At 40.8% G+C, this 15,070-nt stretch overlaps 1 protein-coding gene and 1 long non-coding RNA gene across 10 annotated transcripts in view; one reads left to right on the plus strand and one right to left on the minus strand.

The window, feature by feature from the left end:
* Positions 1 to 1,342: 1,342 nt before the first annotated feature.
* On the minus strand, positions 1,343 to 11,080 carry CycY (cyclin Y). The gene is made up of 2 exons (XM_022855958.2): positions 7,615 to 11,080; positions 1,343 to 7,392 (listed from the first exon to the last, which is right to left on the minus strand). Exon 2 carries the CDS (start codon positions 6,174 to 6,176, stop codon positions 5,061 to 5,063), a length of 1,116 nt encoding a protein of 371 aa, XP_022711693.1. The 5' UTR covers positions 6,177 to 7,392; positions 7,615 to 11,080; the 3' UTR covers positions 1,343 to 5,060.
* A 26-nt stretch (positions 11,081 to 11,106) lies between these two features.
* Positions 11,107 to 15,070, plus strand: part of LOC111273929 (uncharacterized) — a 36,533-nt gene continuing 32,569 nt past the window's right edge. For 5 of the 9 annotated variants that reach the window (XR_015310156.1, XR_015310154.1, XR_015310158.1 and 2 more), the window contains exons 1-3: positions 11,107 to 11,469; positions 11,695 to 12,199; positions 12,352 to 12,533. This is a non-coding gene — a long non-coding RNA (uncharacterized LOC111273929). Of the gene's footprint in view, positions 11,477 to 11,694; positions 12,200 to 12,351; positions 12,534 to 13,461; positions 14,223 to 15,070 lie in introns of those variants that run through there. The other 4 variants (XR_002688116.2, XR_015310155.1, XR_015310157.1 and 1 more) reach the window with 4 other exon arrangements.

The following is a 15,070-nucleotide window of genomic DNA, read 5'->3' on the forward strand; positions in this document are numbered from 1 at the left end:
TATTGTTGTTGTAACAGCTATGACGGTATTGTATGGATGCCGCCTATTTTAAATAGGCGCTTGCGTGATGAGTATCGTCATTGCAAATTTTCACTTGTCCGTTGAGTAAAAGAGACTGTGGCCTTTTTGCTAATACTCAATTGTAAGCTATTTTCAAAGTTAGACCTAATATACGTGAAAGACCACAATGCCTTGCAATAGAAGATTACCCGTTACTGGCAAGTTTAGGTAACCAGTGGAATGTTTCAGCATACAACGCGAGCTTCTCTGTACGGAGAATAAGCAGAGGCACATTACTAACATCAAACCAAATCAATTATGTTTTGTGGTCACATGACACTCGGATTCTGAATTGAAATAGCTCATAAAAATGGATCGAATAATCTATAGATTTAGTTGTCAATCAGCACGATTCATTTTTGGATAAAAGACTACTCTGAATGATCAAACGTTATATGGTCTTTCTACAGCATTAGAATGTGTTTAGAGTCCAGACAATCAAAATATGCCGTACTAACATGAACCCTCACGGACTATCATCGGCTCGGACTATATTTAGAAGGCAATTTTCACTCTAAATTCTACAATTTACGTGTTTAAGCAATCCATATGTGAGATGCACACAAAATAATTCACAGTTTAAAGCAATAGGATCCTCTTTGTGCCTAAGGAACTTAAAATTTATTATATAAATTTTAGAAGTGCCCTCATTGCATTACACAACGTTGTGCTAAGTTTTGTTAGTTAAAAAATACGATTAGATCACGATGGTCAGGATATGACAGGACACAAAAAGCATTTTAGAAGGCCCTAATTCGATATGACAACACAAAAGGAATGGGTGGACGATAGCATATAAATTTATAATCGGCTTTAATTATAATCAAATTGCTAGCAACCATTCATCACCTATAAGAACGTCATTAAATAAGCAGCACCACCACTAATTGTCTATTAATATAATATCGATCCATCTGCTCCGCTTAATTGTATTATACATAGAGTACACCTCCGTCACAGATTTGGCAATGTATGGAAAGATTATCTTACTTCTTCGCGTTATTTTAAACCGACATAATCCATTATATCGTATGCTTCAAAAGCATGGTTGTCATAATCTCCTGCCCCCGTTGCGCCGCCGTCCCCGAAACTACCTACCCATGCATATACACACGTACACACACGCAAACAGAGACAAAAATCAAGTCATCTAATTGCGTCGTCAATGCGCATGCCTTTCTCGTTAATGTAGACTTTGGCTAGTACTTTCCGCGACGCTGTCTGGTTAGTCCCACGGACGACGACGATAGTCGTCGTAGATATGTCAAAGAAAACATCTATATACAGTCACAGCGATAGAAAGTGAAGCTAGCAGTAGCGGGTGGCCCCCGACCGTCTGCACGGCGATAATTTTTATTGAAAGGTATGACAAAAAAGACCTGAGTGAGCCGTAACCCATACGGCAGTAAGCCAAGCACACGCAAGCGAACACGAAACGCCATCACAAAGTTAATGGCGGGGCATATTTTATATTTCAAGTACGTGTATATATACCTACATGGACTTTGTAAACTTGAAAATTACATGTCTAGTGTTTACATGTCTAGAGCGAAAAGAAGCTATGTACAAGCGTACACTAAGTGTCTAAAGGGCTTGGCGTTAAAAATTTTGCATTTTATTTTCGTGTAAATTGAACGCACGGGATTATAACTTAACAATGTAATGCAACAGACTCAATTCTCAACAATCATCGATGTAACATAGCCGTTAAATCAGCAGTACAAACAAATTTACATCTTGTGTCTTACAAAAATGTGTCATTTAATGCAAGAAACAACCTAAACTTTATCTTTGCACTTCTTGCCGCCTATAAGCATTCCTACAAAATTACAGAGCACAAGAATGAATGACCGCGAAATTATTCCAACAGCGACAGTAGAAAATATCAATACCCTTTACTACGCATGTCACCTAACGAAATTTGCCAGCGGAGGATTTCTATAAACAATAATGCTACTGTTGAAATACGAGTGAAGTAATCTAGTTCATTTTTAGGTGATATTATTCGTACATACGCACAGGTGTATATTGCGTCGCGCATGTTTCTTTAAATGGCCCGTGCTTTTTTACAGTACAACTGTCAAAAACGGCAAAGGTAGGCATCTAGTTATGTGAAGATCAAAAACTGCCAACTAAACTAATCCCCTGTCCATACGGTGTAATGTGTGATTAACAATAGAATGTGGGAATAAATAAAAATATCGGCCAGTTTGTTTCACTCTTATTTTTCGAGAGATAAGTTCTGAGTTTGCTGCCCCCGATGCTATAGGAACAAATTGCTATCATAATATAGCAGTCAATTTGTGATAGTTAAACTGAAAAAGAAAACAGAAAACAATTTAAAGCTAACATTTCATCCTTTTTTAAGGTTTACTTAACAATATTGAATACTGTAAAGGGCTTGAAAAACTCGATAAGTTATCTCACCTATTATCCACAGTCCGACAAAGCTTTGTCGGACTTCGTAGTGTTCAATGCGCTCAAAAAAATCGATGTATGACTGTAACAGAATTGCAATTGGTCGGAAAGCTACAGGACGGCAATTATTTCTTTGATTGCAACTAAGTAACAACAACAATCGTTAAAGAAATGTGTTTTTCTTCTACTTTCATTTTTCATGTATCTCGTTTTATCCGTTTTTCCAAAATATTTACTTGCTGAGGTGATTATGAATTACTGTAAGACCGCAATTAGCGTGTGAAGAAGATCAGACAACTTAAGTGTCGTAGAGCATTGAGCGGTGGTTGTAACAGCGTGTCATTCTAGGGTTTCATATCATTCCCATGACACCGCCATCTCACAAACACATTTATTAGTATCATTATCATCACCGTTATTCTTAAGATTATTATTATGAAATAAATTTTTTATTCCGTAGTTATATTCTTCCTATCTCAACCTCTTTTCTAACTCAATGTACGTCCTCTTTGTCTGCAAACTTGCTTTGTTTTCATTAATAAAGATTGTTTCGTTACGGCTTAACAGTATTCAATTTGCTAATCACGCACATGAGGTCTGCTAAATAAGTATAGGTTAAAATTAGGTTATATAATTATTATAATTCATTGATTTTATTCTACGACATAGATTACCATCATACTAAATGTCTTAGTTGCGTCCTTATTCTTTGTGTCCCGATCAACCTGTCAATATAATCAATCATTCAATCAATTGCCCATCCACCAATCAACCAGTTTATGACTCATGCGTTAGCCATTACGAAATTACAATAAAGATTTATACCTTCCCGCACCGAATTCCTATCTGAATTTTACCCATATCTATTCATTTACGATTCCTGATTATTTTTTCCTTAACAATAAATCCATCTCTGTCACTCGAAATCTTCACACAAGCATCACCATCAGCCATCATCAACCATTTAAATATTGTACTATAATAATAATAATAATTATTATTATTATTACTATTTTTCTGTTTTCTTCCTTTTATATTTAGTATTGGTACTAGTACAATCGTTATCGGCCACAGTAGTAAAGACGATATGCTTGCTCTTCCCAATTAATGAAGCGTCATCCATGGATGAACATCTTTATCACAAGTATTAGGGAGATGTTGTGTGTGTTCGATGATAGTGAAAGATAAACTTTTGCGCATTTTTTTTCCGCCTATTGCAGGTACCAGCGGTATTAGTGGTAGTTGATGTGGCGCGGCTAAGAAATGTGCACCGCTCATCTGTCAGTCAACAGCTTGCACTGACGATGAGTACGTGATTCGACCTGAATCTTGGCCTGACTGTCACCTATTGTGCACGACTATTCCTATTTGAGCAAACATGTCTGCATACCTGTATTGCCTGGAAGCGTGTGCATGTACCCATGTTGTTACGTTCCAGCAATATTTTACCAATACATTACATTATTACCAATAGCCTCTATCAGTATCGCCATTTTCTCGTTGTAACGGCCTTCATTCCTTGATAGATTTTATTAACTTCCACCTTGAAGATAATTTCTGCTGAGGGCAAATGTTGTGATTTAATTTAATCACTGACTCGTCACGCAAAGACGTGGCGTGCTGCAGCTTCACGAGTCGACCGAGCATCCATTATTAACGCTCTAATTAGGCAAGAACAAACTGGCTAGCTTGTATGCTCCACTAGACAGTTTGAACTATTGTAGACTAAAATCTTATTGGTGGCAGGGATTATTTCTTTTCATTGTTATCATCATGATTATCATCGCCATCGTCATCACCATCATCGCCATGGCATATTCCATTCGATCCGAGGGGATGAACGACGCAGTACCGAAGTAGGACGGAACGGCAAATTTCATTATGGATGGACCTCACGTAGCAAACATGTGTTTCATACCGATGCTACCTCGTGTTTCTCCCCGTGTTGAATCGATATTGAACACCTGCATTGCGTTGAGATATTTCTGACGATGTCCTTAAGCTGTGAAGACCTGACCAGATAATACGAAGAACTACGATTCGCTGTAGTAGCATTGATTTCTGATCTGTTTTGCGGTGACATAGATTGGCTAGCTTGATCAGCTCTATCCGTGTATCTCTTGGACCTAATACCAGAGACATCAAATGGTGTTCATAAGCCTGGCCTTTCAAATTTGAGGGCGAGCTATTATATCGCATACAATGAATACAAACCATGATTGTAACAGTAGTTGTCGTTATCGCTACTCACTATCAAAAGAAGTCCTTTGCAAACTACATAAAGCTCCGACTAGCTGTCCCATTGAGTTTTTGAGCTCCGATTTGACCGTCGGTCGTGCCTGTTGTTGTTTATAGTTGTTGGCGATGATGGTTACGTATAATAATAAGGTACATTCACATATATAGGCCTCGTTGCAAGTCGAATAATTATGACATCCATGTACAGTGAATATATATATTCATATGCATTGATGAAAGGTCTGACTACAAGACTATTCACTACGGCAACCGGGTGCAATAGCGCTGGCCTTGCATATGATGGTCGTTTAAAAAAAACGCAGAGATCGTGGTGTCTGATACAGTTATGAGAGGATAACTGTTGATCGGCGGGGAACAGCGTTCGTCGCGCTTGACACGTTATCGAGACTCGTCCACCGACGGCCGTTGGCGACACTCTCGTTGAGTACACGATCTTCAAGAAGGCGTGACATCGCTTCGAGTCGCTGTGCCCGTGACCGGCTAAGGGGTTCGGCAGGAAATGCCAATCCGTTCTGTTCGGCGAGCGACCTCAATTCGAAGTAGTACTTTGCATACACGCTCGACGGTACGTTGATATTGAAGTCGATGAGCTCCAGCAAACGCCGTTCGAGGTTGTTCATATCTTCAACGCGAGTCTCCTTCAGTATGAGGCAGTAATCGACGTTCCACACTGCTTGGTCATCCCAGACCTTGGACGCAAGCAGAATTGCGCCAAGTAACATTCTTCGCCAGCTTACTGGAACCATGTCCGTCTCGGCGTACGTCAGTAACCGTTCAAGGTAAACCAGCGTGACAATGGCACATTCTGCGCTCAGAAGTGCCGCATTAAATAGAGACCGCATGAAGCGGTAGATCGTTCGATGGTCTGGTTCAGCGCGCAACGTGCATGACTCTTCCTTAGTTAGGGGGTATCGACTCTCGTCGAAGATGTCAACCAGCCGATCTGATCTCCGATTGTGAATATGGTAAAATATGGCTAACGTTACGCACTTGAGCGTGTGTTTGAGGTTTGGCTGTGATAACGTTGAATCATCGAGGTAGATTGTGGAGCAGGAGTTCGCTTTCTTGAGCCGAGGACTCGCCGAAGCTGCGGAGATTGCTGCGTTTGGTGAAACGGCGTGCGATAAATAAACTTCACTTCGGTGGCGGGTTTGTCTTGTTGCCTGATTATTCATATCACTCTGTGAGCGTTGCATGAAGATGGCACCTTTTGTCGGGTCTGTTGATGGATCCGTGTCGTCATCACATAGTTCTCGTTCGGATATATGCTGTAAACTGACAGACGCAGAGGCGCTCTTGCGAGCACTTGAGTCATCCTGCGCGCTAACACGTTTCGACTCGCCACCACCGTCGGCCGAATTTCGATAATCTTTTTTACCGGAACGTCGTCGGGTTCCCGGCGAATTCGGTGCCGAACAACATGATAATTGACCTCCCATGGTATGCGCGGCGGCCACAGCAGTTGCAGCAGCAGCACCAGCGCGCGATAAATATCAAAAAGTAATCTGAAGAGAACGTATATGTACCGACAATGAACGAGAATTGCAATATATGCATTCACTGAAACCTCGAAGCATCTAGCTGGTCAATTTCATTTGTTCTAGTTGTTGCTGTTGTTGTTAGTGCCACCTGTTGTCAACGTGCTGACGTGTCGAAACGCTAATGGTGCAGATGTTGAAATGGAAGAAGAGATCTCCTTTTGTCTCTTTGCTGCGTATGCAGTAACACCGTTACCTCTATCAGGCGATGATGGTGGTGGTACGAGTTGTCTTTGGTTATTGTTGATCACCACAGTGGCTGCAACGGTTTTACCGTTTTCGATTGATTCCTTGGGTAACACGATCATACATTTTTTTAAATAAAGGTGGCGCAAATTAGCCTATGTGCCCAAGTAACACTTGCAGTAGCACCCGCAGTAATCCCGCGCCGAACTGCGAACTCCTAATAAAACCCCATCTCCCTTCTCATCTGCGCGGCGCAGCCTAGTCCCCCCCTGGGCAATTGTCTAACAGTGTTTGCCGGCGGCAACAGCAGCACCACCAACAGAAATGGTGTGCACTTCGCGTGCTGCAGTTTAGAGTGGTATTTCGCGTTGCACTCAATATCAATAGGCAACCCACGCGCTGTGTTTGGCCCACCTTTTCTCCTGCTCTGGGCCAGCAGCAGAGCACCGCGATAGGACGTGGTCGCGATGCCCTTTCGTGCTGCGGCTGTCGCTATTACAGAATCAGCGACAGTTAACGATAATCAACAGCCCAATCGGAACCAACGAAAGGAGACTAACTGCACCGCATCTAGGAACCCGTTCGCTCGCTTGCTAATCATCGTCGTTATTTCGGTCCACACACACGATGTCGTTGGTGCTGCTGTACTACTGTTAGTACTACTTTCCATTGGCAGCATCACCCAACAAAAAGAAGGCCGACAAGCTTCGGAAACATTATAGCACCATATTGAGAAATACCCGGCAACTTTCTATAGCCACAGTCCTCCGTGGGAGGAGAGACAATTGTTTAACGATACAACTGCCATCACTGCAATCATGAACAGTTCCGAGGATGAATGGTCGGCTTCAAATTTGACCACTCATATTCATATGCAACTATCAGGGGGTGAACATGATGACGATACGGTGTTGTTGATTCACAGCGTAATCTGAAAGCGCACATAGAGTTCACTCGTTGCGTTCTATTGTCGACGATAGACTATTTCTAGTTGTTCTATCTTAACCCGCAGCGTACATACAGTTACATTTAGCAGTGTTGGTAAACGGTCTATAGGATGAATATGACTCTTGTTCTTATCCAATTCATTTCTTCACATAATCAGTGGAGTAAAAATACACCCAAGAACCGATTTACGCCGGTGTTCACAAACCTTCTTTAGCACATTTATTGTTAATCCGCGTAGATGTTAATCGCTTCATCGCGATAATACTGCAGACGATGAAAACCGAATTCGGTATAGTTACTATCGTACACACTGCACTCACGTCACATCTGCATTGAGCACATTGGCGGCGGCAGCGGCGGCACCAGCAGCAGCGGCTAGGACCAAACTGCTTTCGCACAGACAGACACTACAATCAATAAACATATATATTGCAACGCCTCACACTGCTTTCTACTACTACTACTACTACTACTACTACTACTACTACGGACACTAGATACAGAACCAAACACATATGCAGGAGTCGTCTTCCACAACCAAGCCAGAGACTGCAGCAGCGAATCGGCCGAATTCGTCAATCGCAACACCAAATACCGGTCGACCGCATTAGCAGACGACGCCAAACATGAGACACAAACGTCCTACCCATTCACATACCCTAGACATGTGTGCATAGGACATTGTGCCGGCCGCATCCGTCGATCTAGTTACAGCAGCAGCTATGAAAGCGACGAGAATCACATTGACAAATCTCGCAGACGATATCCGATGTTTTGGCAAATATACTAAGGAAGTTAATGGATACAGGGTGTCGATATGTGCTAAACCAAACGAGTTGCTTGCGAGCAAAAGATAAATCAACCAGAAGAAGCTGCTTTATAGTGAATCGGGAAATTGGATCGAGAGGCCGTTTTCACATGCTCAAACCAATCATCTATTCGAAGTACGTGCGCCGAGAACTTCATACACCATATCGGTCCTGTACTGTTGACAACGCATCGGTTCCGAATGTTAACGCCAACTCGCGCGACAACGCACGATATGAGATGATCTCTAGTGCGACCGTAGTATTATGGAGCTTAATAAAAAATAGTTAGAATAATTTTAATCTTCACAAGGATGCTTTTAGGTTATTGTCAGTTGATTACAGGCTTCACCGGGCCAGCCATTTCACAGACCTTGCGCTTCTTCATTAAATTCTACGAGTATATCACAATTCATAACTGTCTTGACGAACGTACTGCGATTGTTTGTCTAACCGATTGATAAACGTGTTTTTTTTTTGTTTAAAGCACTAGCCGGCATACGTTAGCCTTTTTTATAAATAAGTATGATTATTAAAAACAGGTATCACACCTTTATCGCCCAAATAGTAAGGAATACTTTAATAGTACCTTTTTCCTTTTTTTCCTTTTTTTTTTTTTTTATATATTTATACCGTGGGCACAAGTTAAGAATACTTCGAAGTCTACGGACCTCATTTTGAATATCATTCATGAATGAATGTATTACTATAGCACCAAATACAAGTTCACTTCGCCGTATATACATATGTGAACTGTAGTAATGACGCACAAATACAGAGACAAATGCGATTATTCAAATAACACTTCGTCCTTCTAAAGCGATAGAAACGCATAGGGTGGTTAAGACAAGCCTTACATTCATCCATGAGAGCCGTTAAGCTCTCAACTAGTAATCCTTACCGATATTTTAGGCACAGAAGGGTGATCGCTGTTGGCAGTCGCATAATTATACCCAATATTGTCGAGCCGTTTGCGTCGTTTTTCCCTTGGTCGAAGCAGCGAAGCAGAACTTTGTCCTTGGTTGCTGGGACTGCGCCTGCTGATGCTGACGCGCGCGCACCTCGATATCTTCTGTAACCGTCAAGTTCATAAATTAGCATTTATGAACTTGACGGTTTCTCTGCCATGTCCCTCTACACTTTATCACGAGTCTCTTAGTCATGAGTGTTGGCCGACCACGTCATATATATTTGTGTTGTTTCGGATGGTTCTTTGACATGTTTGTTGAACCACTTGTAAACGGTAGTTATGTGTTTAAGGGACGTGAGATGTGAGACACAAAAGCGGTTTCATTTGCAAGAGTTTGCGACCATACAACAAACTAACCCTACAACGATGTAGTACGGTACTGAGGGTGGTTTACACAAACCAAGACTTCGTATTTACTGCTAGAATAACCCATTATTTCATTTCTGGATGGCAATCAATATCGCATGCGCAGTTTCCAGAGCGTCTTTCACCTCTGCAGTGTGAAATACATCCGTTTTAAAAAAAAGTACTGGACAACTGTAGTTTCTAGTATTTGTAACCAGAAGCATAATTGATTATACGGTAATGTAAGTTGTACAGTCAAACTATCCGGTAAAACGACCTTGCCAGAATAGTGCAATTTCCCAACCTTCGAAATGTAATATCGCGACCGCGCGTGTGCGGGCTTGTCTAGCTTACATATCGTATCGAGGGTTCCGTTTTCAGTTTCAGAGTGAGTTGAAAAACTTTGGCGGCAACTATTTTCATTGTCGAAGGAATACCTCTTTCGTTATTGTCGTGTCTGCGCAGATAGCTGCCTAATGTTCTGTGTGCAACGTGAACAACGCGAAAAAATAAATGGTCGCGCTTGTTCACTCGCCTTTTATTTCCTGCGACTTTAGGAAGCGTTTAACTTAGCGCTTGCATTTTTTGTGACTGTAATTATTTCACTTGTGACATTTAGCTATAAGGCAAAAAAGGATCTACGAATAAATAAATCACCTGACGAGTAACTGATCGTAGCAGCAGTTAGCTATTATAACAGGTTTGTGACTGATGATCAGTATGTCCCATTCTCCCATATACTACTTGTACGTTTCAGTGCTCGCTGTACTTCCAATAGCCCGATTACAAAAAACACGCTTTTTTTACTAAAGTAGAAGACTTTTATCAATGCTGGGATTTTCTATTACATCACCATGTTTTCACACATAATCGTATAGTGTGTGTAAACTATTTGATTATAGTTGATGTTGTCGTGTCCGACCACGAACGAGGCATTAAAGATAATACTGCACTTGAGGAAACGATAATCGACATTATATTTGCTATTTAGAGTGTTTATATACTTTTCTTGCTAACACCATTTAACGCAATGAGTTGTACACATAAAATTCATACTAATGTAGTATTTTTAAGTCAATAACAACGGAACGGATGATAATTTTTGTTGAAATTACCACACCGTTTGCTTTTTGGCGTATTTGGCTTTTCATCGTACAACCAACGAGTGTTATTCAGTCAATAACAATGTGAAGTAAGAAAACCAATGGCGAGTGGCCGGCGGCAGCGGTTGCTGACCGTGTTTCCACTTAGCGACTTCACACTTTTTTGTTACACACATTTAGGCTGAAATACGAATCTAATGATAATAAATCCTTCGACTCTTAACGTCCTGTAATTATTGCATCCCGTGGAACTACTGCAGCTATCTGATTGTCCAGTTGTACCAACCGGGTGCTAACATTATATCCGTTGTCGTTGTGGGTTTGTTCATTTCACCAGTTATGAAAGTGGAGCATTTGTTCTATTTGGTTAGATTTACTAGTCTTTTATTCACTGATCGGCTTGATTGCATCCAATGTTCGGAGGTATTTTTATACAGCAATAAACGTTTCTGCAAAGGAATCTATGAGGGATAACATGTCTGAAGATCGAAAATGTATATACAGTGTGATATTACCATAAACTACGTAACGGTTACATATAACACTCCAGGTCATAATCGTCTAATGCATGTCCCTTGCCCCTTGAACACCACAAGACAGTATGTATGATTAATCTGTTCGCCCTCTTTCTCACCGCCGTTGCGTCTCTTAGGAAACCTTCGTTTATGTGAAAAGCAAGTGAGCGAGCAAACGAGGGACTGGGGTTACTTGAATTTGTGTTCAGGCTGTCGATGGCTGGCCCAAATGTTGTCCAGCAGCAGCGACAAAGCCTGACTACACCTTTTCAATTGTTTACGACGAATACATTGCCTTTTACCCTGAGAATAACCTGCGTGGTTAGTAGTAGGTATAGTATTACTGGGACAAGTCGTCATTTAATCATTAGCGTGTAACGTTTTCTAGTGCTTCTTTTCTTACAATAGCGGTACTCCAGTGCTTCAATGATGGGTTATCAAAAACCAGGTTTTGGCGGGTTTTACTATAGGTCTAAATATAAACACTAACACTTCCCGGAGACTTTCCTGCGTGTCTTACCCTACAACGTCAATTTTTGGTTGCAGGATATCATTAGTTCCGCCTTATCTTGAATATAATACGCGTATTTCGCCCAACCATTGCTAGGTGTATTAGTAGTTCCACGTCTTCAGCTAGATGACCGTGAGCGGCTTTTGTCATCGAAATTCGTATTGGCTAAAGACGACGAGCAGCTGATGAAATATAGTGACAAAGATCTCATGAATTTCATTTAAAAACTGTGTGTCGAGGGAGGGCACTTCTCAGGCTTGTGTAAGTGGGTGACATGGACGCTAAATTATGCAACGTGTTATAGTGTCTGCGTTTGTGCAATTGATGACGATACTGGATGGGTCTACAAGATTGATCTCGGCACATAAGCTCAACTAATATTAAACAATGTTCGTTACACAAGCCTCGATGGCCATACTTTGTGGAATTGCAACGAGCCCTTGGCGACGCGTCGTTCCAGGTGCCGTTCATAGCGTCGACTTTTCAGAAATCGACAAATACGGAGTTCACATTTACCAGATTACTCTCAAAAAAGAACAGGTTCGTTGAACAAAATCGTCAATTACGATATTATCATAGATAGTATACTGAAATATCGGAGAAAAGTATATTGGCACAGCATTTTGTTTGTCTTGACACAGCTTGCAGCGGTACCGAATTTGGTAAAAGATTATTTGATACAATTTTCTTAGGAGAAACACGAAGCTTGCACAAGGAAGGACGTGGCTAAATTTCTTAATTTGTCCAAATCAGAAAGTGTAATGGTGAAAGAGGTTGAGTTGTCAATGTCAGTCCGTGATAAAAGGGCATAATCACTTCTCGTCTACACATCCGCAGTGCGCCTCTATGCGTTCTTCTGATCGTTATCAGAGAGGTAAGCTATACAGATGTTAGCGATTGTTTTGAAATAATATTACTTTTGCCACTGGTTTTACGTGAATTAGCTTCACTTCAATAGTATTTATCGATGGTGATGGTGATGGTGATGTTGATGCAGTGAATCCTAAATTGACTCCACTTTGGATTCTTTTGTTTATAACAACCGTGTTTATCAAGCTAAAAGAAAATTTTTTTTTTTTTAATTTAAAAAGCTAAAAAAAAATTACTCTTCATTGAAAACAATTGAATCCAATCTAGTCTTATTGTAGTGGAATTCGTATTTGCGAACCTGAAATAGATCCCACTTTTAATGTAACAACAATGTCCTTAAATGTTCTGTAGCTGATTATTGCTAGACTGATAAATCGAAAACTTCGGATTTGAAAGCCAGTAATCCAATCCAGGATTCGCAATTAGGCTAGGCAAATCTCTATTTCACTCAAAATTTTATTGAATGTAAAAATATGTACGTCCTTTACTATATACGTATCAGTTGTACGTGTATATAGTTTCCTGTATTAATTGTGCATTTATTTATTGGCACATAATTATGAAATTATTATACTATTAGGGTCAGTAGCTTCTCCATGATTCCTTAGACTCAGAAACAGCATTGTGTTTCGCCGATTTCTTAACAACAAGCAATTTCTTAAAAGATGCGCGTTATCAAGTAAGACGCTGCGCGGTATCCGACTTAAAGGCTATTATTATTCAAAGTGAACGACGAATACGAGAAGGATTGGTATCGGCCAATAATTGCTCTGCCTTTCTATGCCAGTCTCGTAGATATGCGCAATGAAGAAAAACTAATTATCGGCGGCGAAATAATACAAATCGTAAGAGAGATACTGTTTCGACATGGATCGACAAGAAACAAAGTACTTTAAAGGTTATGTCATTACGTATTTTGTTCTATCTCGTAGACACGCCTAATGTAACGTCCGTGAACATGGTCCGCAGGTTTCCTATTCACCTGCGTCGCTTCAAATGTAGACGGCCTGATACTTCAACATTTTGCCTTTAATATTCACAAACTATCTGAAATAAGCTGCAAGATTTCAATGGTGAGCCCGTAAGCTTCCTTTGTAACATCTTCAAAACTTATCTGCATGGAGGCATACTTTGGAATTTTTTACTTCATAAACGGAATCGGAGTTTCATGAACTGAATTTAATAAAATACTATCTGCATTAGTTTGTAGGACAGTTTTTGGGATATTGGACGTTTCCGGGAATGCTCTTCTGCGCTTCCGGGAAGCGTTTCTGTGCTATCTTCTGTAGGCTATGCTAGAAGAACTGTACGAACCTGGTCAAAGCAGGCGGTCGAACTTGCCACATAGTTCCTATGCCAGTAGACATGATTTCACATTATGGGGGGTAGGCATAGTCTGATCAGATGGAAAGGTCGTTATATCCATTTCTATGCTGAGATGTTGGCCTAGTAGTTCGACATTGACTTTATGTAGTAAGGTGAACCCTTTAATGTAAGCAGGAGTAAAATGAATCCTCTAATGTAAGTAGGCCAATTACGTTCAAATCTCATCTCAATCGGCCACAACGCGTAGATTACCCCAAAGGAGTCCATATCCAATCAAATTTAATTACTATATCAAAAGGTATATCAAAAGTTTTATCAAAAGCTTGGCTGAGGCTCTAATGGTGGCAATGCTCTGAATAGAATAACATCGTGCGTAGATCTGAAAGTGTTTTTTCAGATTACTGATATATGCAAAATAAAGATTTTCATGCGTTTAAGGCAAGCGTACACTTCCCTGGTCTACTATGCACATTGCATATTGCAAATGTTGAGGTGTCATTTAATTTGGGGCTTCGCTGCACAAAAATGGACGCGTTACAGGTTGGAGAACACACATTCTGATAGAAAAGGCTCCCGAAACTGCCAACAAAGAGAGTGTTTTGGCACGTGAAGGGACTTGAGTGTAAAGCTTGAAAGACATTACTAATATACCTACGGAAAAGTAGAGCAGTATTCTACTGTGTATTGCCCTATTTTGATGTAAAGTCGACTTTTGTTGCGATGGGTTATGTTGTTCTAAAGATTTAGAAAAACAAATACCATGCCGATTTCACTCTAGTTTCCAATAGCATTAACACATTTCATGAGGTTTAACCAAAACTTCAGTTTTGAAGTTCTGGTTAAACCTCTTTTGTTCACAATACACATGAGGTTCTTTAAAGGTCTGCAAGGTCAAATTAAACATTTGGGACATCTCGCACGAATCTTCTGTGGCCTTCTTAGATTACCACCGAATTCATTCGCCATATTTCGTATATAATAAATTAGAAGCGACTTAAGACTGAATAGAATTAATTATGAACGAGGGCGTAGCGCGTGTGTGTGCGCGTATGTGCGAGTGCGGATGCGCGTTTGTGAAGTGCGGATGCGCGTGTGTGCGAGTGCGGATGCGCGTTTGCGCGAGTGCGGATGCGCGTTTGCGCGAGTGCGGATGCGCGTTTGCGCGAGTGGGATGCGCGTTTGTGCGAGTGTGGATGCGCGTTTGTGCGAGTGTGG

Source organism: Varroa jacobsoni, unplaced genomic scaffold (assembly GCF_002532875.2).
Source record: "Varroa jacobsoni isolate VJ856 unplaced genomic scaffold, vjacob_1.0 scaffold_237, whole genome shotgun sequence".
Lineage (NCBI taxonomy): Eukaryota > Metazoa > Arthropoda > Arachnida > Mesostigmata > Varroidae > Varroa > Varroa jacobsoni.

Coding starts and splice junctions, on each gene's coding strand:
- CycY (XM_022855958.2), bottom strand. CDS start 6,176: ATGGGAGGTCAATTATCATGTTGTTCGGCACCGAATTCGCCGGGAACC.